Below are 25,645 nucleotides of genomic sequence, written 5' to 3' on the forward strand. Positions count from 1 at the left end.
AAAGAAAGAAAGAAAGAAGAAAGAAAGAAAAAAAAGAAAAGGAAGGAAGGAAGGAAAGGGGGGAGGGAGGAAGGGAAAGAGAGAGAAGAGAGAAGGCAAGCATTCTACTTTGGCCTTTCCCGCCCTGCACGCTTCGCGGCTCTCACCGGCCAAATGAGGGGGGCAAGCCGCACCCCACCTGCTTCAACCTCTGACCTAGCAGCAGTAAAGACAAGGCAGCTTGCTTCTCCCTCGAGGGCAGCGGTGGCGAAAGCCTCGCATCCGTCCCCAGGGATCGGAAGCGATCTAGGCTACCGGGGAGAGGGGCTGAACGCCTTTGACTCCTACGCCGCGGCCATAAAACGTCCTGGGCCCGGAAGCACTCCTGTCAGTACCGGCTGACACCGTGACGGGCGACGACTGTGCCCGCGGGGGCCGCTGCCTGCGGCGGCACCTGCCACAGCGGGGCCTCGGGCAGCTCCTCTCCCCAGCTGCCTCCTGACCCGGGGCGGCTGTAGGTCCCGGAGCAAATCCCAACCTGCCCTGAAACGCCTACACTTTCACCTCACAGTTTAAACATGGCTTAAATAGAGCGGAGGAAGGAGGGAGCGACGGCTGCAGGACACACCAGCGTCAGAACCCGCAGCACGCCGCCCTGACCCGCCCTCGGTTGGCCGTTTCCCGCCCGGTAAACGGAAGCAAAAGCGCCCCTGACGTCAACGGAGGCGGCCGCTCCCGGTTCCCAGGGTGAAGCCCCCGCGGCCATCTTTACTGCGGTCAGCCCGCACTAAGCTTTTCCCGGCGGCCGGGACGCCTCGCCATGGTACGTCTTCAGAATAAGAGAACCGAAGGGGCTCGTCCTTCTCGGTAACCAGCAGCCGACGGAATCACGAAAGCCCAGCGGCAGAAAGCACTAGCTGAGGCAGTGAGCGCAACACGGAGGTGGCGCGGCTTCCGCGGAGGAGCGGAACGATTCGGTCGCGGCGCTGAGGTTTCCGCCCGGGGCAGGAGAGCTGCTTCCGTTGCTCAGCGGAAGTGTGGGTCGCCAGAGGACGACTCTCGGAAGGCTCGGCTCTCCGCTGGGTCCCCACCCGGAATCATGTCGAGTTTGGCGGTGAGAGACCCGGCGATGGATCGGTCGCTGCGTTCCGTGTTCGTGGGGAACATTCCGTACGAGGCCACCGAGGAGCAGCTGAAGGACATTTTCTCGGAGGTGGGTTCGGTGGTCAGCTTCCGGCTGGTGTACGACCGCGAGACGGGCAAGCCCAAGGGCTATGGCTTCTGCGAGTACCAGGACCAGGAGACCGCGCTCAGTGCCATGCGTAACCTTAACGGGCGCGAGTTCAGCGGCCGGGCGCTGCGGGTGGACAACGCCGCCAGCGAGAAGAACAAGGAGGAGCTCAAGAGCCTCGGGCCTGCGGCGCCCATCATCGACTCCCCGTACGGGGACCCCATCGACCCCGAGGACGCCCCCGAGTCCATCACCAGGGCGGTGGCCAGCCTGCCCCCGGAGCAGATGTTCGAGCTCATGAAGCAGATGAAGCTGTGTGTGCAGAACAGTCACCAGGAGGCGCGGAACATGCTGCTCCAGAACCCGCAGCTGGCCTACGCGCTGCTGCAGGCCCAGGTGGTCATGAGGATCATGGACCCGGAAATCGCGCTGAAGATCCTGCACCGCAAGATACATGTCACCCCGCTGATCCCGGGCAAATCCCAGCCTGTCTCCGGCCCGGGCCCCGGGCCCGCGCTCTGCCCCGGCCCCAGTGTCCTGCTCAACCAGCAGAACCCTCCCGCCCCGCAGCCCCAGCACCTGGCGAGAAGACCCGTCAAAGACATCCCTCCTCTGATGCAGACCCCTATCCAGGGGGGGATGCCGACGCCGGGCCCGATTCCAGCCGCGGTTCCCGGGCCGGGGCCTGGTGCCTTAACCCCTGGTGGAGGAATGCAGCCCCAGGTTGGAATGCCCGGCGTGGGTCCGGTGCCCTTAGAGCGGGGACAGGTGCAGATGTCGGATCCTAGAGCTCCTATACCTCGTGGGCCCATGACTGCCGGGGGCCTGCCTCCTCGAGGACTGTTGGGAGATGCTCCAAACGACCCACGTGGAGGGACTTTGCTTTCAGTCACTGGAGAAGTGGAGCCCAGAGGCTATCTTGGCCCACCTCATCAGGGCCCCCCCATGCACCATGCCTCTGGTCATGACGGCCGCGGCCCTTCGTCACATGAGATGAGGGGAGGGCCGTTAGCAGATCCCAGACTGCTGATGGGAGAGCCCAGGGGACCCATGATAGATCAGAGGGGTCTCCCTATGGATGGCAGAGGTGGTAGAGATTCCCGAGGGATGGAGACTCGAGCCATGGAGACTGAAGTCTTAGAGACACGAGTCATGGAGAGAAGAGGAATGGAGACCTGTGCAATGGAAACCAGAGGGATGGAAGCGAGAGGCATAGACGGAAGAGGGATGGAGATACGCGGCCCTGGCCCCGGTTCCAGAGGCCCTATGACTGGTGGAATCCAGGGACCTGGGCCCATTAATATGGGGGCAGGTGGTCCTCAGGGACCTAGGCAGGTCTCAAGCATTTCAGGGGTGGGAAATCCTGGAGCTGGCATGCAGGGGGCAGGCATGCAAGGGGCGGGCATGCAAGGAGCGGGCATGCAGGGGGCGGGCATACAAGGGACGGGCATGCAAGGGGCGGGCATGCAGGGGACGGGCATGCAGGGGGCGGGCATGCAGGGGGCGGGCATACAAGGGGCGGGCATGCAGGGGGCGGGCATACAAGCAGTGGGCATGCAGGGAGCGGGCATGCAGGGGGCGGGCAAGCAAGGTGGAGGCCAGCCTAGCAGTTTCAGTCCTGGGCAGAGCCAGGTAACTCCACAGGATCAAGAAAAGGCAGCTTTGATCATGCAGGTTCTTCAGCTGACTGCAGATCAGATTGCCATGCTGCCTCCTGAGCAAAGGCAGAGCATCCTAATTTTAAAGGAACAAATTCAGAAATCTACTGGAGCTTCTTGAAAGGTTTTAGGAAATATTTGGCAGTAGTCTCAAAGTTTTTCTGTAGCATGCAGAATGGATGCAAAAAGCTGACTTCTGCATCCCCTACACTTGAATGATTAGAGTTTCCCTCCCCGAACTTTATCTCATTTCATCTTGTTGTCTTATCTTTTCTCGTTTGTTTTTATCTTTAATGGGGGGGAGTAAGGGGAGGAAGGAGTGGGTCTGTTCACTTTTATTCACTGTAAATACACAAAAATAGCTCTGAACGTGGTTATATTATACCAAATAAGATTACAAAGAATATGCAGCAATATTAAAACTGTCTACAATATGTTAACTACATTGTTTTTTTTTAAATATTGGGTTAAACAGTGTGAAAACTGCACATGAAGACTAAACTATGCCCTGTTAACATGGTAATGTACTAAGATAGTTTTAAGATTTTTGGTTGTGTAAGAAAATGAAGTTTACCTCAAAATTATAAGATACATGTTTTGGTAAGCAGTTTAAAATACAAAATCCTATTTGGGGGACAATAGAATGCTGTATTAGGTTAAGCGTTGTTTTAGTGTTTTGGAAATATTTCATAATGTTAATGCTAACAGGGTAAGTCTCAACTTGTGGTATTAGATTTTTTTTTTTTTTTTTTTTTTTTTAAGCTATGCTACCTGAAAAACCCAGGAATGCGTCTGGTGAGATGTTTCACTTATCCCGCCATTCAGACATCAGCAGTATTCTGGCCTGGCCTTGAGCCAGAAGATTTTGCTGCGACAGTTCTGGGATCAGCCAGGTTACTGAAGGCTGCCCCAATAAGACTCAGCTTCTCTCAATACCTTCCTGTTTCTCGATAGTCTTTATGCCCTGAATATGAATCTAAGTAATTCTCTCATAGTCTTTCTAAAAATCAGTGTCTAAGGACCAGTTTATCTGGGTGAATTCTACACAGCGTTGGACTTCTCTTAAGTAGCAGAGAGCTTCATGCAGTAAAGTTCCCAGGTTCCTGGTGACTAGCCTCATATACAGATGGTATCCATGTGGTCAGCCAGAATCAGGACTTAAAAATCTTAGTCTTGCCAACATTTAACATGCCTTTCAGTTTTCTTATTTGCATATCTACTTACCTATCACTGTGTTAGCAGAATAACTGAGACCCAGGTACGTAGAGAATTCTCTGCTCAGCTAGTTACTACTCACTTTACTTTTTATTATAAAGCCAGTTAGCCCTAAAATACATACCCATGAGAGATTTAAAAATCAGTAGGAAGGTGGGGCTTACCACATTTTCGTGAGAGCTACTACCTAATTTATTTTTAAGCCTTGAAGTTGTGGACACATAAAAATTTGTATCATAGACCAAACTATAAATAACAGAAGCATAAACACCCAAATAACCAGGTGGTCTTACTCTGGAGAAGAGAAACCAACATCTAGTAACAGGAAAAGTAGCATTTAATACAAGGAGAGAGCTGAAACTTGTAAATTGAATTTTTCCTCTTAGGAGGTGTTGACATCTTAAATGGATACTTGACTCTTTCTACAAAGTTTTCTTCCTTGGGCTATTTCCTGCCACCTGTTCTTCTCATATTTTTCATTGTTATTCATACTGTCCACTTTGCCATGTTTTCTGTATGCTTCCCCCCCCCATATTGGAGAGGATAACTCTCCTTTACATGTATGATAGTTCTGGTTAATACTAACTTGGAGTTGGCCTGATTACCTGGAAGTTATAATTGCTTTATCCCAAAGCTTTCACCGAAGGGCTCTAACTGAAAACTTAGATGTTATGTTCTTTGTTGTAGTTAAATCTGCATTGTTCAATGCAGACTAAATAAATGGAATGCAAAATTAAGGATGACTTTAGTATCTGATGTTTGTTTTTAATGAATGAATTATTCAAAAGATATCTAGAGAGATCCATGGGTCTGAATACTTTTAAATGAAAAAAGGCAAAACCTAAAAAAAAAAAAAATTGCAGGAGTGGCTAGAAATCCCTTTCTGAAACCCATTATCTGTGTAGTTTGACGGTTGTACCTGTAAAGACATGTTATCTATGGGTGGTGTCAGTAGCAACATCTTGGTGCATGCCCAGATATTAGGCCTCCTTTTGCTTGTGTCCCCCACAGAGAACTCTCCAGGTCCCAGGAAGACCTTACAGTTGCCTTCCTAAGTGACAGCACTTGTTACATTGCATTCCACAATTTTACTTGACCCTCCATGCCCCACTCCCACTTTTCACAGACCAGGATCTCTGAACATGGGCTGTCCCTCATTTCTGTATTTGCTATTCCGAAATCACAGGTGAGAAAGGACAAAACATTCTGTCGGTCTCAGGGGGAAGTACCATTTTCCCAAAAAAGATTGAGATTCCACCCAGAACAAATGAGCTATGATAACGAGATGCATTAAAAACCAAGCCAATAACAGATAACAAGCAATCTCCTTTGCTCTGATAGACCTTATAAAACGGGTTCTCCTCACTTCCGGTTCACTGTTTCAGTACTGATAGATAGAACCTCACTTCATTTGAAGGTGATCCAAGCAATACGTGTGCTACAATCAGAATGTTAGGTGTTTTACTACATAATCACTGGTTATAACCCTGAGCATCTCCCATTTCCCCAAATATGGACAGGCGACAAATGCAATCACAAATTCGTTCCTAGTAACAACACTAAAGACCAGAGTGAAACACTGATTTGCAAAGGCCTCTTCAGGGCTTATTCCTCTTGAGCAGTAGTTTCTTGGGAATATGAAAATGTCAACTTTAATCAGTGCCTGCCCATTAGCGCTTCCCCTCTTATATTTTAAGAGTTATTTGATAAGCTATAAACGAGTGTGAATCCCAGAGGAAGATAGACTAATCCAAGCGAGATCATGTATGACTTCTCAATACTTTTCAGAATTGTAATGGTGGAAAAGCATTAAAAATGACAATAAAACAAAACAACAACAACAAAAACCCAAACCAAAAACCTTAGTATAATCTCAGTTTGCAAAACGTCTTGCTTTCCCATGCTCTGATGGGACATTAACTAAGCACACAGAGCCTAATTTCCTATGGTGTATTAGGCCTTCCTCTTAGGTCTGACAAGGCCTAAGGATAATTATGTGCAGCAACCCACTGTGGCAGAGACTGAACTATCAGTCACATCTCATGGTCTTCTCACAAAAGTGTAAGTCAGCCTCTCACTGCTTTATGTTGTCAGCTAATCTCTAGACAGACTTCTGGTTGGAGCTGGCTTTTCTCATCAGTCTTGTCAATAATACTCTATTGTCAGGAACTAATTCATTTTAAGGGAATTAACATTTAAAACAACATTAACGTCACTTATTAACTTTAATAGTATGAATATTATGATACTGGTATCCAGTTTGTTAATATATTTCATACATATGCGTATTCCAAATGTTAAGTAGATCTTCTCATATTTTCATTTGCTTTTATCCACTTTGAAACAAATGTTTACTCCTTTAGTTGAAAATACAGCTTTATAAGTGTTCATATTACAAATCACCTCTCTCATGAGATGTGAACAGCGTGTTTCTTCTTGGTATTTTTCTACCACAGTATAAACCCTATGTCAGTAAAGGGCCTATATTGTGTCAAAAGTGACATCAGGGTAGGATTATCAAAAGTAAACTCAGTGATTAAACATTGTACATAAAAACACTAAAGTATTACGCTAGGAAAAAAAGCTGAAGTATTTTAGTAAATGAACAATTCTTTATCTGCAGGAGTTAATGTAGGTGCCAAAGGTAGGTAACTACTCATTAAAGACTTAGAATAAAACACACAACATTCTCAGCCATAGTTGCTTTTGTATGATCCAGTATGCATTAAACCTGCAGACACTTGAAATCAATCTCACGTGTCACAGAGGTTGGTCATTTAAAAAAAGAATGTTTGATTACTTATTTGTTGTCTATCACGGAAGTAGAATGGATTAATCTCTCGGGCATCAGGCAATGAAACCAGCAGTTGCCCCCGAAAATTATTTTGTCTCTTTACTTAATTACCTGTCCTAACCAAAATTCTGTCTCATTGCATTACTAATATTCTTCAATAATGCTACTGCAAAAGTCCATGAGCTACTTTGATGTACCTGTACCTGTTAGGCTTTGATTGCTTTACTACCTGGAGGGAATATCAGACAACCTGTATGTTCATGAATCTCTCTCTTTATCCTTGGAAATTTCACAGAACAAGATACATCTGCTCTAACTCAGCCCCCAATTTCCTTTACCTTAGAAATTCACTTTTAATAACATTCAAAACATGAACCATGTTAAAAATCATATAGCTGAGTTCGTAATGGGATGAAAAGGCCCATATAGGGCTTGCTTGGTGCATTAACATCCATAAAATCATATTCTGTGTCCCAAACATCACCCTTGCTCACATGTTAAATAACATAGCAACACAAATAAGGAATTAAAACATTTCCAGATGATAACCTGGCTCTCCGAGGGTAAACATAACCCCTACCTACTAACAGAATAGCTTTCCTGTCTTAAGGTAAGCCTCTATCCAAAACGTCTTCATGTTTCTGCACTTGCCAGTTAACATCGGAGAAAATGATCCTCATCTATTTTAAGAAACAGGGAAATTACATTGTTGAAATCTCTAGAATCACATACTTTCCCTTCCCCACCAACCATTTTGTCAGTTTCGTCCTTCGGAAGCTCTAAACAAGGGACCCCGATCTGTACCCTTGGGCCAATTAAATCTGCAGATATTTAAGCCCAAGGGTTTCAAAATTTTGAATTTGAGTGCATGTAGGGACACCATATATTCCTCCTTGTGGCCACAGGCCCAGCATCTCCTATGGTCTTACAGTAGGTGTGATTCACACAACTGCTGGCCAGTCCCTAGAATACTTTGAGTTTACAACTCCTGTTTTCCTCTGTATGAAACACTGCTATTAGATTCAATTGAAATTTCTAGTGTCTAGCTTCACAAACGTGAACTAGAAAAACAGTTGGACAACTGTTCAGCAAGTCTATTTCTGCCAAATCAACTAACCAAGCAAATATCCAAACACCCAGAGCAAAGAAATGCGCACGCGCACACACACGCGCGCACACGCACGTGCGCGCGCACACACACACACACACACACACACACAAAGGCACAGCACATTTTTTATTTCTAGCTTTTCATGAGGTATGCTGAGCAAAGGAATATCCTATAATGCTATCCAATGAGTATCTTTCTCCCACAAATGTTTTGCATTTTTAATAAATATTAAGCAAAAATAGCAATATATTTTTCAATTCAAAAATACAGTTATAAAAGGAGAAATATATGTAATATTAAATGCTAATGGCTCTAGAATGGACATACATATAGGATACATGAACAGGATTCTTTGATGTCTGTATCTGTTATTAAGTAATTTTTAAAAATTTTACCATGTAATTTGCACATAGAAGCTGCACTGATTAAAAAAATAATAACAAAAAATCAGATCATGCCATTCCCTTATTTAAAACCTCTCACGGCTTATACTGCTCTTAGAACAAAATCCCACACCCTCACCGTGTCCTATAAAGCCACAAACCAACCCCACATCCGACCCCTGGCGCCCTGACTCAGGGCTGAAGCAGCTTTGGGCAAGCTTCCTTTCCTTGAGTTCATGAATTCCTTTTCATCTCTGAGCTTTGCACTTGGCACTTTCTCTTCCTCTGACGCCACTCCTTCCCCAGGCCTGTGAGGGGCGAGTTCCTGCTCTTTACTCAGGCTTCAACTTCTGTATCCCTTTACTCAGAGGGGCTTTTCCTGAACACCCCCAGTTGAAATGATTCCCCACTCTCTCTCCTCTCCTTTTGTTTTTATTTTTTTTTTAAAGATTTTATTTATTGATTTGACAGAGAGAGACACAGGGAGAGCAGGAACACAAGCAGGGGGAGTGGCAGAGGGAGAAGCAGGCTTCCCGCCGAGCAGGGAGCCCGATGCGGCTCGATCCCAGGAGCCTGGGATCATGACCTGAGCCGAAGGCAGACGCTGAACGACGGAACCACCCAGGCGCCCCCTCTCCTTTTGTTTTTAAACAACAGTTCTCTTACCCGAGCACTTCTTAACCATCCATCCATGCTTCCCAATCCTCTGGCAAAACCTATCCTTCTAGACACCAGGCAAACTTGATGACCGTTAATGGGTTACTCTTCATTACGGCCTCACGACGTCTGTCCTGCCCAGTGTGTTGATTCCCAGCCTGCTGCTGTAAGGTATAGATGAGAGGGCAGGCCCGGGCAGAGCGGTGGGCAAACACGGATACGTAGTACATACCTGTGGGATAGGACTGCAAAAGAACTAAAGGTGATTTCTGTGAAAACTGTTGAGGTTGGGGGGGCTGAAGGGACCCCATTTGAGAGAGGCTCTGTGTCTGTTCCTTTTCCGCCAGGCCCCATTGGCTCCTGTTCGGTATTTTGCCTCCGAAGTAGCCCACGAAGCTTTGTTCCCATTTCAGGGAGGAAGCGAGCAAGTCAATCACTCTCTGAGTTTGTTCTAGGCCCTCAAACACCTGATAACATCCAAGAAGAGCCAGATCCTGAACATGTTCTGGGACATTAGCTTCAAATAAACCTCAGTTGACTCTGGCATCCATACCCCTGCCTTGGGTAATTTATGGAAGAATAGCCCCTATTGTTCACCCGGCACTCGCCTTTGATTGGACCTTGTCCTGGATTCCTGGAGGAACACGGACCCTAGACCCTCTTCCAATATAAACCATTAGCCCCAAGCAAATGCGAGACTCATTTTCCTTTCCTTTCTAAGTCTCCCGGATGCTCCGGATGCTATGCTTTGCCTGTCACTCACACTAACAAACTCTTTCCACTTCCTCTGCGTGCGTTTGATTTCTCTCCTTCATGAAGCGAAGGACCCTCTTGGCTCGTCCTATAGGATCTTCCGCTAGATTCTCGGACCCAGCCTGCCTGCATCATGATGATGAATGGATATTCATGTCAGCTCTGTTCATAAACTAGTTTATGACCATTGTACTAATGTTTGTAACACATACAAAGATAGAAATATATTATTTATATGAATGTGAAAAATATTATTTCTACAAAAACGATGTGGGATGTCTCAAGAAGATTCGATAAAGGTAACTGGCTAAAAAGGGATTGTTAAATCTTGTGGGGACAAGGTAATTGAAAAAATACTTTAAAAAATCTTGGAGGGGCGCCCGGGTGGCTCAGTCGGTTAAAGATCTGCCTTTGGCTCAGGCCATGATCTCAGGGCCCTGGGATCGAGTCCTGCATTGGGGGGGGGCGGGGAATCCCTGCTCACAGGGAGTCTGCTTCTCCCTCTCCCTCTGCCACTCCCCCTGCTCATGCTCTTGCGCTTTCTCTTTCTCTCTCTCTCTCTGTCAAATAAAATGTTTAAAAAAATCTTTGAAATCTAGGGGCACCTGGGTGGCTCAGTCCATTGAGCATCCAACTCTTGATTTTGGCTCAAGTCATGATCTCAGAGTAGAGAGATCAAGCCCCCAATCGGGCTCTGTGCTCAGCTGGGGGTGGGGAGAAGATGGGGGTGCCGGGGAGGGGGACTGCTTGATATTCTCTCTCCCTCTCTCTCTTCCGCTCCCCGCTCCAGCTCAAGCACATGCTTGCTCGCTCTCTCTCAAAAAAAAAAAAAAAAACACCTTTGAAATCTGAAACTCATAATCGTTGACAAAGCAATACAGCAGAACCTTCGATTTTCTTGTAGAGATGTTTCAGGTAACGGAGGAAAAATCCTTGAGGAAATTTAATCTGAATTTGGGGGCACCACAGTCCTTCCATCCCTGCAGGGAAATGTACCAAGGCGCCCATACCAGACCTTCTCCTCCCGCCCCTATGTGATGTCACAGGCTCAAGGGAACTGAGTTTGCTTTAAACTCTTGCTAATGAAAAGGTGTCTTGGACCAGCAGCATCAGCACCACCTGGAAGCCTGTTAGAAATGCAGAATGTGAGACCCACCCCAGACCTGCTGAATTAAAACCTGCATTTTAATAAGATCAGCCAGTGATTCACATACAAATAAAAGTCTGCAAAGCATTGCGTAAGCCTAATCCTAAAATAAACAAAATTGAAAACAAAAAAGCAATTTAACAATATTATGACAAATAGAAGGAATTTTTGGGGGGAGTATGTTACCAAACCTTTATTTATTTTTTTAAGTTTCTATTTAAATTCCAGTTAGTTAACATACAGTGTAATATTAGTGTCAGGTTTTCAATATAGTGATTCAACACTTCCATACATCTCCCCGTGCTCATCATGACAAGTGCACTCCTTCATCCCAATCACCTATTTAACCCATCACTCCACCCACCTCCCCTCTGGACACCATCAGTGTGTTGTCTATAGTAAGAGACTGTTTCTTGATTTGCCTCTCTCTCTCTCTCTCTCTCTCTCTCTCTTGTTTTCTCCCCTTTGCTTGTTTTTATTTTTTAAATTCCACATGAGTGAGATCATATGTATTTGTTTTTCTCTGCTTAACATAAATACATTCTAGCTCTATCCATGTCATTACAAATGGCAAAATTTCATTCTTTTTTATGGTTCAATAATATTCCATTTTGTGTATGTGTGTGTGTGTGTGTGTGTGTGTGTATACACATCTTCTTTATCCATTCATCAGTTGATGGACATGGGTTGTTTCCATAATTTGGCTATTGTAGATAATGCTGCTATATACATCAGGGTGCATGTACTCCTTTTAGTATTTCTGTATTATTTGGATATATACCTAGTACTGCAATTGCTAGATTGTAGGGTAGTTCTATTTTTAAATTTTTGAAGAACCTCCATACTGTTTTCCACAGTGGCTGCAGCAGTTTGCATTCCCACCAACAGTGCACGAGGGTACCCCTTTCTCCACATCCTTGCCAACACCTGGTGTTTCTTGTGTTGATTTTAGCCATTCTGACAGGTGTGACATGATATCTCACTGTAGTTTTGATTTGCATTTCCCTGATGATGAGTGATGTTGAACATCTTGTCATGTGTGTGTTGGCTATCTGGATGTCTTCTTTGGAAAAATGTCTATTCATGTCTTCTGCCCATTTTTTAACTGGATTATTTGGTTTTGGGGTTGAGTTTTATTTTTTTTATTTTTTTGGAAGATTTTATTTATTTACTTGACAGGGAGAGCACACACAAGCAGGGTGACCAGCAGGCAGAGGGAGAGGGAGAAGCAGGCTCCCCGCTGAGCAGGGAGCCCGATGTAGGGCTCGATCCCAGGACGCTGGGATCATGACCTGAGCCGAAGGCAGACACTTAACTGACTGAGCCACCCAGGGACCCTGGGTGTTGAGTTTTATAAGTTCTTTATATATTTTGGATACTAAACCTTTATCAGATATGTCATTTGCCAATATCCTCTCTTTTGCCTTTTAGTTTTGCTCATTGTTTCCTTCACTGTTTTTGATACAGTCCCAATAGTTTACTTTTCCTTTTATTTTCCTTGGTGCAGGAAATATACCTAGAAAGAAATTCTTAAAGCCGCTGTCGAAGAAGTTACTACCTGTGTTCTCTTCTAGGATTTTTATGGTTTCAGATCTCATTTGGGTCTTTAAGGCATTTTGAGTCTATTTTTGTGTATGCTGTAAGAAAGTGGTCCAGTTTCATTCTTCTGCATGTGGCTGTCCAATTTGCCCGACACCCTTAGTCAAAGAGACTGTCTTTTTCCCATTGGATATTCTTTCTTGCTTTGTCAAAGACCAAATGATCATATAGTTGTGGGTTCATTTCTGAGTTTTCTGTTCTGTCCATAGATCTATGTGCCTGTTATTGTGCCATTACCATACTCTTTTGATCACTACAGCTTTGTAGTATAACTTGAAGTCCATAATTATGATGTTTCCAGCTTTGCTTTTCCTTGTGAAGACTGCTCTGGCTATCCGGGGTCTTTTGTGGTTCCATACAAATTTCAGGTTTGTTCTAGTTCTGTGAAAAATGCTGTTGGTATTTTGATAGGGATTGCATTTAACTGTGTAGAGTGCTTTGCATAACATAGACATTATAATGATATTTATTCTTCCAATCCGGGAGGATGGAATGTCTTTCCATTTCTTTGTGTCTTCAATTATTTTCATTAGTGTTTTATAGTTTTCAGAGTACAGGTCTTTCACCTCTTTGGTTAGGTTTATTCCTAAGTATCTTATTATTTTGGATGCAACTGTAAATGAGATTGTTTTCTTAATTTCTCTTTCTGCCACTTCATAATTGGTGTATAGAAATGCAACAGATTTCTGTATATTGATTTTGTATCCTGCAACTCGACTGAATTCATTTATCGGTTCTAGTAGTGTTTTGGTGGAGTCTTTCAGGTTTTCTATTTCATGTCCTCTGCAAATAATGAAAGTTTTACGTCTTCCTTACCAATTTGGATTCATTTCTTCTTTTCTGCTTGCTGGGCCTAAGAATTCCAGTACCATGTTGAAAAAATGTGGTGAGAGGGGACAGACATCCTTGCCTTGTTTCTGACCTTAGGGGGAAAGCTCTGTTTTTCCCAACTGAGAACAATGTTAGCTGTGGGGTTTTCATATGTGGCCTTTATTATGTCGAGTTACATTCCCTCAAAACCTACTTTGTTGAGGGTTTTTATCATGAACGGATGTTGTACTTTGCCAAATGCTTTTTCTGCATTATTGAAATCATACAGCTCTTATCCTTTCTTTTATTAATGTGGTGTATTGTGTTGATTGATTTGCAAATACTGAACCACCCATGCAGCCCATGAATAAATCCCATTTCATTGTGGTGAATGATTTTTTAATGTATTGTTGGATCCTGTTTGCTGGTATTTTGTTGAGGATTTTTACATCCATGTTCATCAGGGATATTGGCCTGTAGTTTTCTATTTTAGTGTTGTCTTTATCTAGTTTTGGTATCAGGGTAATGCTGGCCTCATAGAATGAATTTGGAAGTTTCCTTCCTCTTCTGTTTTTTGGAATAGTTTGAGAAGAATAGGTATTGATCCTTCTTTAAATTTGCATGTGACGCCTTCTGGTCCTGGATCTTTTGTTCGTTGGGAGTTTTTTGATTACTGACTCAATTTCTTTACTGGTTATCAGTCTGTTCAAGTTTTCTATTTCTTCCTGTTTCAGTTTTGGAAATGTGTACGTTTCTAGGAATTTATTCATTTCTTCTAGGTTGTCCAATTTGTTAGCATCTAGTTCTGCAAAATATTCTGTTTGTTTTTCTGTGGTGTTGGTTGTTATTTCTCTTCTCTCATTTTTTATCTTATTTATTTTTATTTTTTATTAATTTTTTAAAGTTTTTTTTTTATTTGACAGAGAGAGAGCATATGAGCAGGGGTGGGGCGGAGGGAGAGGAAGAAAGAGAATCTCAAGCTGACTCCCTGCTGAGCACAGAGCTCAATCTTGGACCCCTGAGTTTGTGACCTGAGTTGAAGTCAAGAGTCAGGGCCCTGAGGCCCTCCTGGGTATTAACCCCTTATTGGATATATCATTTGCAAATATCTTCTGTCATTCACTATGTTGCCTTTTCATTTTGTTGACAGTTTCCTTCCCTATGCAAAAGCTTTTTAGTTTGACGTAGGCCCAACAGTTGCTTTTTGCTTTTGCCTACCCAGGCTGAGGTAAATAAATGAGACAGCCCTTCTGTTAGAAGCCAGACTGAAAAACAAGCAAATAGAAATCCTGTTCCTTCAGAGATAATCTAGTGAACGTGAGGCTTAATAGGAAATGGAACATAAAATACTATAGTTAAAATGGGAAGGTATCTATGTATGACCCTGTTTTCTCGGGGGTGGAGGGAAAGTTGTGGCAAATCGATTAGATGTAATACAGTTATATTTAGTACATATTATCACCAGAAACATCACACATCAAAAATTATTTCAGCCAAGTGGTGACTAAGAGTGACTCTCTCGGATGAATGCCACCTTTTATAAAAAGTCGCTCATAAAACCTGAATTGTTTCAGAATCTGCAAATCTCATAGTCTTCCTGGCAAGATCTACTACGCCGCCGGCAAGAATGTTGAGTTTACATTCGGATACTACAGTTCCTTTGGTAAATGTCTCTGCCTGTAATCCAGGAATATGTCCTACCTAATCCTCACACAGCTTATCATCTAGACAACAGAAGAAATCTTGAAACCATAAAATCAGCCTGCTTATGTTTCAGTGAGAATAAACCCTCTACAGATTCCCCTGCAAAAAAAAAAAAAAAAGAAAGAAAGAAAAAGAAAAAAAAATTCTGCCAAAAATTTTTTGAAACTCATCTAACTATTCCTCTGCACCCCCCCACAAAAGGACCTACATAACAAAAGCATTAAAAGTGTCTGCCTAGCATTTGCTCTATTATTGTTTTTCCAATAGCTTTATTGGAAATGGTATCAAACCCTGCTGTAATTTATGCTTTTCGACTTTGTCTTTGAACCCGATCATAATTAAGGATACATATTAACCAAATCGATGTTTGTAAATTAAGCAAATTAGAATTTTTGTTTTCCTCTTAAAGGAAAGTTTGCATTGGGTTTAAGTGATTTAATGCACAGCATTTCTAGCACACCCAAATTTAAATTCAAATCAAGGCCTTTCAAGTGGTGACATCAAAGCCCCATTGTGAGCCTATGAGGAGGACCTTGCTTGGAACACAGGAATCTCTCATTTTCACATGTGTTCAGAGTACTTGTATTCCATCCTCATTTGAGGCTTTGTTTGCCTAGAGGGGAAACAAAATTTGCTTAATTAGAATGCTTTGTGAATTGGAAGTGAGATGAGCTCCAGGATCTTTGGTTGGTAGGGATTTTGTTGTCATTGTTTTCAGATAAACAAGTTTTAGCAATTTCCCCCCTAGTTCGTGCCTCTGCTGGGACATGAAAACTCATTGAGCCTTGAGCAATAATAACCTTGGTTTAAAAGGGCCCAAATCTGCCTCTCCTGAAGAATTCGAGTTGGATTATCCTGGGGAGAGGAGAAAAGAGGCTTTTCAGTATCCCTTGTCCTTTCTCTTTCACCCAGGATTTATTCACATGGAGGGGAAAGACTGATGACTTGGTCAGGGACACAGCCAGGACCAGCCAAGGCAGGACTGTGAAACTCACCTCTGTCAGGGCCAGCACTGGATGGAGTCTCGCAATGACGAGGGCTGGAATGTGGTGTTTCTGTACAAATTTGCTCTTCAAGGGAGAGAAGGAATAAGGCGGGTTGCGGGAGGTGCTGAATGTTGTTGTTGTTTTTTCACTAAGCCTCCCCAAACCACAGACCTGTTCCACAGACATGATTGTGGCTGCCACCCCAAGCAAGTAATGTTCTCTCCAGCTCACCTTCAGGCATCAATTGTGTCTTTTGGATCTTGCATGCCATACTACTAAAGCCTTCATTGTTTCCTTTTAATAAGGAAGAAAAATCCACTTACATCCATAGAGCCATGGACTATCACCATTTGAAATATTTTTACTCCAGTTGACATCTTTATTTACACAGTGATCAAATATTTCGAATTTGAACAAAAGGGCTTCTAATAGTGGGCTTTTAGGCATCAGCCACAATACTGGGGGGAGGAGAGATATTTGTTCTTCAGGGAGGAAGGTGGTGGTAGCGAGTAGGTCTTTCAGGTACTCTAGTACTCACACAGATTTCAGTCCTAAGTTCCATTCCATGCCCTCTTTGGGAAGGCTGCGCCATGGTTGATATCTAAAAAGCATCTATCAAGAACCTGTTAAGGGGCACCAGGGTGGCTCAGTCAGTTAAGCGTCTGCCTTCGGCTCAGGTCAGGATCCCACGGTCCTACGCCCTGTGTAGGACTCCCTGCTCAGGGGGAGTCTGCCTCTCCCTCTCCCCCTCCCCCCACTTGTGCTCTGTCTCCCAAATAAATAAAATCTTTTTTAAAAAAAGAACCTACTAAATGCCAGATGCTTGACATACATCACCTCTGATTTGATTAAAACATGGAGGCATTCATAAGAAATATGCTTAGGGCAGCTAACAGGTTGGTCCTGAGTCCCAGAGCTTACAGGAGGTAGAGGTACCACTGAACCTACATTTGTCTGGCTCCCGCCCCTATTCACCCCATTACATCATTCTGCTTTAAGAAGGGGTTGGAGAGAAGGCAGAACAGTTTTCACACTTTCAGAGAAAATCAGGCTTGTTTCACCAAGTGAGGAAGGCCATCACGAGTCTAGAAGGGGTAACTTTAAGGCAACAGTGGAAGATTTATAAAATCAACCTTTTGTCCTTACATATGTTTTTTCTTTCCCTTTTAAGAGCCAAGTACTAAGCCTGGGTTTTGACAGAATAGAGAGGAAAAAAAAATGAAAAAAACAAAACTTAAAATGTAAGAACATTTATATGAAATAATAGTTTATAAGAAATCTATAAGACTAAATATGCCCTTGTGGGTTATTCTAGTCAATATCGAATTTAGACAATCCTGAGATCTAATTTTCATCTGATTCTTTAACAAACATTTTACTTATAATTTACATACCATAACATTTACCCATATAAAGCATAAATATTCATAGTTGTGCAACCATTACAACAACCTAAGTTTAGATCATGTTCATCACCCCAATAACGAAACCCTATCATCATGAGTACCCTCTCCCTACTCCTCCCCACTCAGTCCTAGGCAACCACTGGTCTGCTGTCTCTACAGACACTCTCAAGTCTACATAAACGGAATCATTCAACATGTGGTCTTCTGTGACTCGCTTCTTTCACTCAGCATGTCTTCAAGACTCATCCATGTCGTAGCGTGTTGTTTCTATTTTTTGCCTATTATAAATGGTGGTGCTATGGACACGTGTAGGCATGGTTTTGTGTGCCCATGTGTTTTATTTCTGTTGGGTACATACCTAGGAGCAGAATTGCCATATCATATGATAACTCCATGTTAAATTTTAGAAGAACTGTCAGACTGTTTTCCAAAGCAACTGCACCATTTTACCTCCCACCAGCAACACATGAGGATTCCGGTTCCTCCACATCTTTGTCCACGCTGGGTAATTTATTTTTGATTGTGGCCATGCAAATGTATGTGAATCCCCTTGAAGCTCTGATTTCACTTCCTTGATGGCTAATGATATTCAGTATCTTTTCATGTTGCTATTCATTGGCTATTTGTATGTCTTTGGAGAAATGTCTTTTCCCTGTAATCTATTTGCGGAAAATAAAATAAAATGTTTTTTGATTTCTGAATTTCTATTTTAGGTAAGCAGATGGTCAGATGACAAAGTCTCTAAAACATGAAATTAGTTCTTTAGTGATTTAAGAGTCACTTAAATGCCTACAATAGGAGGAATCAAATTGCAGTGGTAGAAGTAAGGGTTTGCAATTACATTCTTAAATCTTTTGGGAAAATGTAGCTGATCATTGTCATGGTTTATACCTCTTGAAGGGATTCAGGACACACTACCCCAGAATTTGGCATCTTGGTATACTGAATATCTTAAACTGAAGGAGTCTGAAAAAAAAATGGCAAAAGGTCACTGTGACCTTCCCCCTCTCCTAAACCCCAGAAACAGGCCATAAAGCCCTCCGGTGGGAGGTACCTCCCTATACCCGGAGGAAAGGAACATCCTTATCTTCAAAGACTAAGGCATTCTGAGAGGAACTCACAGACCTTGCTAAATTTCCCCCAGTTCACTACACTTACGTCATATTCTCTGACCTGTCATATTTCTGCCCACTTTTGATCAAACCTAGCATAACAATACTCAGGTCTGTTTCTCCCAGTCTTCATTTCCTTATGAAGGGCCCTGTATCATGGAAGACTATCATTGAATAAATGTGTATGCTTTTCTCTTGTTAATCTGTCTTGGTCAGTTTAACTTTCAGACCTAGCCAGGGAGCCTAAGAGGGTTGAGGAAAACTTTGTCCTCCCCTATGCTCTGAAGACATTAGTTGACTCTGAAGGGAATAGAGAGGGTGCTTTTTTATTGTTATTCCATATAAATGTTCTTACATAGAGTAAGCTCTTAGTCTGTAATTTGTGATAGATACTGATATTACTCCTTAAAAAATAAAACCGTGGCTCAGTTGGTTAAGAGTCTGCCTTCAGCTGGGGTCATGATCCTGGAGTCCCGGATCTGATCAAGCCCCACACTGGGCTCCCCGCTCAGCGGGGAGCCTGCTTTTCCCTCTCCCTCCACTCCTCCCCACCCCCACCCATGCATGCTTGCACATGTTCTTTCTCTCTCTCTCCCTTGCTCACTCTCTCAAGTAAATAAATAAAATCTTTACAAAAATAAAAATAATAATAAAACCATGGACACAGAAGCTGTAAAAGCAACACGAAGGCCTGAGCCAGCTCTGTTCATTGCTCCGAATACTCTGAAAGACAGAGAGGAAAACAGGATGCATGGAATCAGCTCAGCTAGGAAGACCTCCACTTCAGGAAAGGAAAGAAAGAAACTCGAAGGGTCTGATAAAGGACCACAAGATCCAGGCAGGGAAAGAAAAATGTGACCTCTCTTATTTACTGCTTTCCTTGTATTGCCTTATGTAGTAAAGCTATATCTTGTACAGGAAATCTAATACAAGGTTTACAATGGTGGAGGCAATCTTATGTTGAAAAACTCTCTAACAGCTGACTCCGTTTGACCCCAGAGGTTTCAAGCTCCTGCAATCTTGTTGCAGACAAACAACAGAAATGGTATCAGAGTTTTATCTAGCTTGAGCTTTTATGCCTTAAACCTTTCTATTCCCTATAGCTTTATCCTGTACAATAGAGGACAGATTTTTAAAAATACGTTTCCCTTTATCTAAAGCAAGTTGTAATAATCCCATAAAAAACCTTGAGGAAATATTTGCACTATTTGCGATAATGTTAAATATAGGGTGCGTGTATCGCAAATGTTTGTCTTATGAATGAACTGTTCATATAAACTCAGCCCTTTCTTCGTGCTTTCAAAGATGGAATACACACCGCGCTACAGTGTCAACTGAAATTTCAGGATCAGTGCACCAAAATGTTATTTTTTAATGAATCCTCATTTAGTATTTTGTGTTTAACACATACCTAGCATTTCTCAGCCTGACTTAAGAAAATGATCCAACAAAATTATAAGTATTGGTAAAAGCTTTTATGAAATACCATCAGTGTAAGAGTGGTAAAATAACATAAATCCAATAATTATGCTTAGTATACCATAACTTGGAAACTATCACAATACTGAATTACAAACTTATAGATTTTTTTTAATGGAATATGAGTTTTATCTGGGAACTCCTAATGAGTATCTTCTTTAAGATTTACTTGGCATTAATTTAGCAAATGAAAACATTTAATTTCTGTAAGCAGATTTATGTAAAAGTATTCATCATATTTTAAAGAGTATTTCCTTAGGACTACCATATTCTTTTCAAATTTTTACTTAACCAAAATAAAAGCAAATGGGTACATTTCCAGTTTATGAACCTGTCACTACATATCTATCCATCTCATATACCTGAGACATGATCTCAGGTCCCTGGGCTCCCTGCTCAGGAGGGAGTCTGCCTCTCCCTCTCCCTCTGCCCCTCCCCCCTGCTCATATTCTCTCTTGCACTCTCTCGCTCTCTCTCAAATAAATAAATAAAATCTTAAAAAAATAAAAAGCACAGTTACAAGAATCTGAATCTGTAAGCATTCAGAGAAGCGTTCTTGGAACAGAACTGAATTTTGGAGACTGGGGAGTTAGAAGGGAGCCACCCTGGGGAGAGGACTTGCCTGAACCAAGATGGAAGAAGTAGCACATAGCTGTCAGACGACTGCACACACGGCTTGGTGAGGAGAGACATATGAAGGAATAGCAGGAGTTACAGATACTGTGAGGTCTACATCTCCAGTGCCTCAAGGGATAAGCTAAAGAGTTTGATCTTTGTGCTGGAAGACAGAGAGAGAAACGCAAGGGTTTCAGGGAGGGAAATGAAAAGTTCAGAGTGATGTTTGAGAAAGATCTCTCTGAAAGAGCCCACTTATGAAAAAAATCACAGGAATTGGTGGCAGATACCCCCATGGCTCACAGCAATCCGCAATTAAGACCTTCATGGGATCCAAAGGAGAACGGCTCTGTTTTTGCAAGAGTGAGACACCAAGTGACTGCAACCATCAAGAACTCAGTCAAAGGCTAGTAAGAAAAGGGTAAGAGAAAAGAAAAAGAAAACCATCAGCTTCCTTCTTTGGCACTAGGCTTGCAAGACAAGTCCTTTTGCAGAGACCACTGATTTGCAACTGCATGTGAACTATGGTTACTGACTTCACAAGATAAATCTTCAGCAAGGTACAGCCTAAAGTGAAGAAAGACACCTGTAGCAATAAGAAATGATAGCTGACGTGAGGAAAGATTAAGATTGAAATGTTAGAAACCTTATCTCCTGGACGTTTCTGAAAAAAACACGGATTCCTGGGCCCCATCCCGAGATGCAAATTCAAATAGATCTAGCATGGTGGTGGCGGGGGGTGGTGGTGGTGGTGGTGGTGGTGGTGTGTGCTAAGGATTTTTACTTGTACTTACTTGTTATTTAAAAAAAATCCTAACCCCAGCCATGCTTAGACATTAGAAATAAGTTAATGCCCAAAAAGTAACCTACTCCCTCAGACAGAAGGTAAAATTTATCTACAGTCGACTTGGTTTGATCAGAAGCCTTCTCAGACCCTCCTTATCAATGGCTTCCCTTGCTAGGGGCTTACAGAGAGCTGCAAAATGTCAAGGGCGGCTGTTGAAGCTGGCTGCATAGGTGTTCCCCTTTCTATTTGCTTTGATTCATGTTCTAATTAATGTCTTATCAAACTCCTATGGCCAAAGATGCCAACAGTGGGAACCAAAGACCTCTTCCTGCTCTTCAATCCACTCCTCATACTCAAGGGGAACACTGAAATGTTAGTCTGGAACTCATGCAGCAAGATTCTTTTTTACGATTTTATTGATTTATTAGAGAGAGAGAGAGAGAGAGACCATAAGAGGGGGGAAGGTCAGAGGGAGAAGCAGACTCCCCGCTGAGCAGGGAGCCCAATGTGGGACTCGATCCTGGGAGTCCAGGATCATGACCTGAGCAGAAGGCACTCGCTAAACCAACCGAGCCACCCAAGTGCCCCGCAAGATTTTTTTTTTCCAAACATGATATTCCAGAGAGCACTACTTTTTTTTTTCGAATTTTTTACATCATTAGTTTTTGATGTAGTGTTCCATGATTCATTGTTTGTGCAAAACACCCAGTGCTGCATGCAGAATATGCCCTCTTTAATACCCATCACCAGGCTAACCCATCCCGCACCCCCCTCCACTCTAGAACCCTCAGTTTGTTTTTCAGAGTCCATCGTCTCTCATGGTTCGTCTCCCCCTCCGATTTCCCCCCCTTCATTCTTCCCCTCCTGCTACCTTCTTCTTTTTTTTTTCTTAACCTATATTGCATTAGTTTCAGAGGTACAAATCTGTGATCTGTGAACAGTCTTGTGCGATTCACAGCACTCACCATAGCACATACCCTCCCCAATGTCTATCCCCAGCCACCCCATCCCTCCAACCCCACCCCACTCCAGCAACACTCAGTTTGTTTCCTGAGATTAAGAATTCCTCATATCAGTGAAGTCATATGATACATGTCTTTCTCTGATTGACTTATTTCACTCAGGATAACACCCTCCAGTTCCAACCACATCGTTGCAAATGGCAAGATCTCATTCCTTTTATTGGCTGCATAATATTCTATTGTGTATATATACCACTTCTTCTTTATCCATTCATTTGTCGATGGACCTCTTGGCTCTTTCCACAATTTGGCTATTGTGGACATTCCTGCTATAAACATCGGGGTGCGTGTACCCCTTTGGATCCCTACCTTTGTATCTTTGGGGTAAATACCCAGTAGTGCAATTGCTGGATCGGATGGTAGCTCTATTTTCAACGGTTTGAGGAACCTCCATACTGTTTTCCAGAGTGGCTGCACCAGCTTGCATTCCCACCAACAGTGTAGGAGGGTTCCCCTTTCTCCGCATCCTCGTCAACATCTGTCGTTCCCTGACTTGTTCATTTTAGCCATTCTGACTGGTGTGAGGTGGTAGTTCATGGAGGTTTTCATTTGGATTTCCCTGATGCCGAGTGATGGTGAGCACTTCTTCATGTGCCTGTTGGCCATTTGGATGTCTTCTCTGGAAAAATGTCTGTTCATGTCTTCTGCCCATGTCTTGATTGGATCACTTGTTCTTTGGGTGTTGAGTTTGATAAGTTCTTTATAGATTTTGGATACTAGCCCTTTATCTGATATGTCATTTGCAAATATCTTCTCCCATTCTGTCGGTTGTCTTTTGGTTTTGTGGACTATTTCTTTTGCTGTGCAAAAGCTTTTTATCTTGATGAGGTCCCAATAGTTCATTTTTGCCCTCGCTTCCCTTGCCTTTCACAATGTTTCTAGGAAGAAGTTGCTGCGGCTGAGGTCGAAGAGGTTGCTGCCTGTGTTCACCTTTAGGATGTTGATGGACTCCTGTCTCACGTTTAGGTCTTTCAACCATTGGGAGTCTATTTTTGTGTGTGGTGTAAGGAAATGGTCCAGTTTCATTCTTCTGCATGTGGCTGTCCAATTTGCCCAACACCATTTGTTGAAGAGACTGTTTTTTTTCCATTGGACGTTCTTTCCTGCTTTGTCAAAGGTGAGTTGACCATAGAGTTGAGGGTCCATTTCTGGGCTCTCGATTCTGTTCCATTGATATATGTGTCTGTTTTTGTGCCAGTACCATACAGTCTTGAAGGTGACAGCTTTGTAATAGAGCTGGAAGTCCGGAATTGTGATGCCGCCAGCTTTGCTTTTCTTTTTCAACATTCCCCTGGCTATTCAGGGTCTCTTCCGGTTCCATACAAATTTTAGGATTATTTGTTCCATTTCTTTGAAAAATGTGGATGCTATTTTGATGGGGATTGCACTGAATGTGTAGATTGCTCTAGGCAGCATTGACATCTTCACAATATTTGTTCTTGCAATCCATGAGCATGGAACGTTTTTCCATTTCTTTGTGTCTTCCTCAATTTCTTTCATGAGTATTTTATACTTTTCTGAGTACAGATCCTTTGCCTCTTTGGTTAGATTTATTCCTAGGTATCTTATTGTTTTGGGTGCAATTGTAAATGGGATCGACTCCTTCATTTCTCTCTCTTCTGTCTTGTTGTTGGTGTATAGGAAGGCCACTGATTTCTGTGCATTGATTTTATATCCTGTCACTTTGCTGAATTTCTGTATGAGTTCTAGCAGTTTTGGGGTGGAGTCGTTTGGGTTTTCCACATAAAGTATCATATCATCTGCAAAGAGTGAGAGTTTGACTTCCTCTTTGCTGATTTGGATGCCTTTGATTTCTTTTTGTTCTCTGATTGCTGTGGCTAGGACTTCTAGGACTATGTTGAATAACAGTGGTGATAGCGGACATCCCTGCCGCGTGCCTGACCTCAGGGGGAAAGCTCTTAATTTTTCCACATTGAGAATGATATTTGCTGTAGGTTTTTCATAGATGGCTTTTCTGATATTGAGGTATGTAACCTCTGTCCCTATACTCTGGCGAGTTTTGATCAAGAAAGGATGCTATACTTTGTCAAATGCTTTTTCTGCATCTATTGAGAGGATCATATGATTCTTGTTCTTTCTTTTGTTAATGTATCGTATCATGTTGATTGATTTGCGGATGTTGAACCAGCCTTGCAGCCCAGGGATAAATCCCACTTGGTCATGGTGAATAATCCTTTTAATGGACTGTTGGAACTTATTGGCTAGTATTTTGGTGAGAATTTTTGCATCCATGTTCATCAAGGCTATTGGTCTGTAATTCTCCTTCTTGATGGGGTCTTTGTCTGGTTTGGGGATCAAGGTAATGGTGGCCTCATAAAACGAGTTTGGAAATTTCCTTCCATTTCCATTTTTTGGAACAGTTTCAGGAGAACAGGTATTAGTTCTTCCTTAAATGTTTGGCAGAATTCCCCTGGCAAGCCATCTGGCCCTGGGCTTTTGTTTCCTGGGAGATTTTTGATGACTGCCTCAATTTCCTTAGTGGTTATAGGTCTGTTCAGGTTTTCCCTTTCTTCCAGGTTCAGTTTTGGTAGTTGATACATCTCTAGGAATGCACCCAGTTCTTCCAGGTTATCTAATTTGCTGGCATAGAGTTGCTCATAATATGTTCTTATAATTGTTTGTATTTCTTTGCTGTTGGTTGTGATCTCTCCTCTTTCATTCTTGATTTTGTTGATTTGGGTCACTTCTCCTTTCCTTTTGATAAGTCCGGCCAGGAGTTTATCAATCCTGTTAATTCTTTCAAAGAACCAGCTCCTAGTTTTGTGGATCTGTTCTACTGTTCTTTTGGTTTCTAGTTCATTGATTTCTGCTCTGATCTTTATTATTTCTCTTCTCCTGCTGGGTTTAGGCTTTATTTGCTGTTCTTTCTCCAGCTCCTTTAGGTGTAGGGTTAGGTTGTGTATTTGAGACCTTTCTTGTTTCTTGAGAAAGGCTTGTATTGCTATATACTTTCCTCTCGGGACTGCCTTTGCTGCATCCCACAGATTTTGAACAGTTGTGTTTTCATTTTCATTGGTTTCCATGAATTTTTTTAATTCCTCTTTAATTTCCTGGTTGACCCATTCATTCTTTAGTAGGATGCGCTTAAGCCTCCATGTGTTTGAGTTCTTTCCAACTTTCCTCTTGTGTTTGAGTTCTAGTTTCAAAGCATTGTGGTCTGAAAATATGCAGGGAAT

The 25,645-nt window shown here is 42.8% G+C and overlaps 2 protein-coding genes across 3 annotated transcripts in view; one reads left to right on the forward strand and one right to left on the reverse strand.

The window, feature by feature from the left end:
- The window catches only part of PRKG1 (protein kinase cGMP-dependent 1), a 1,235,615-nt gene that overhangs the window by 543,694 nt on the left and 666,276 nt on the right, over positions 1-25,645 (reverse strand). The gene's annotated exons all lie outside the window — the stretch shown is intronic.
- Positions 498-4,820, forward strand: CSTF2T (cleavage stimulation factor subunit 2 tau variant). The gene has a single exon (XM_025850993.2). It carries the CDS (start codon positions 1,079-1,081, stop codon positions 2,987-2,989), a length of 1,911 nt encoding a protein of 636 aa, XP_025706778.1. The 5' UTR covers positions 498-1,078; the 3' UTR covers positions 2,990-4,820.

The sequence above is a fragment of the Callorhinus ursinus genome, unplaced genomic scaffold (genome assembly GCF_003265705.2).
Source record: "Callorhinus ursinus isolate GAN/ISIS: 27379988/994484 unplaced genomic scaffold, GSC_fseal_2.0 scaffold32, whole genome shotgun sequence".
Taxonomy (NCBI): Eukaryota; Metazoa; Chordata; class Mammalia; order Carnivora; family Otariidae; genus Callorhinus; species Callorhinus ursinus.

Bases quoted from the DNA above. Each gene is read 5' to 3' on its own strand.
- CSTF2T (XM_025850993.2), top strand. From the start codon at position 1,079: ATGTCGAGTTTGGCGGTGAGAGACCCGGCGATGGATCGGTCGCTGCGT.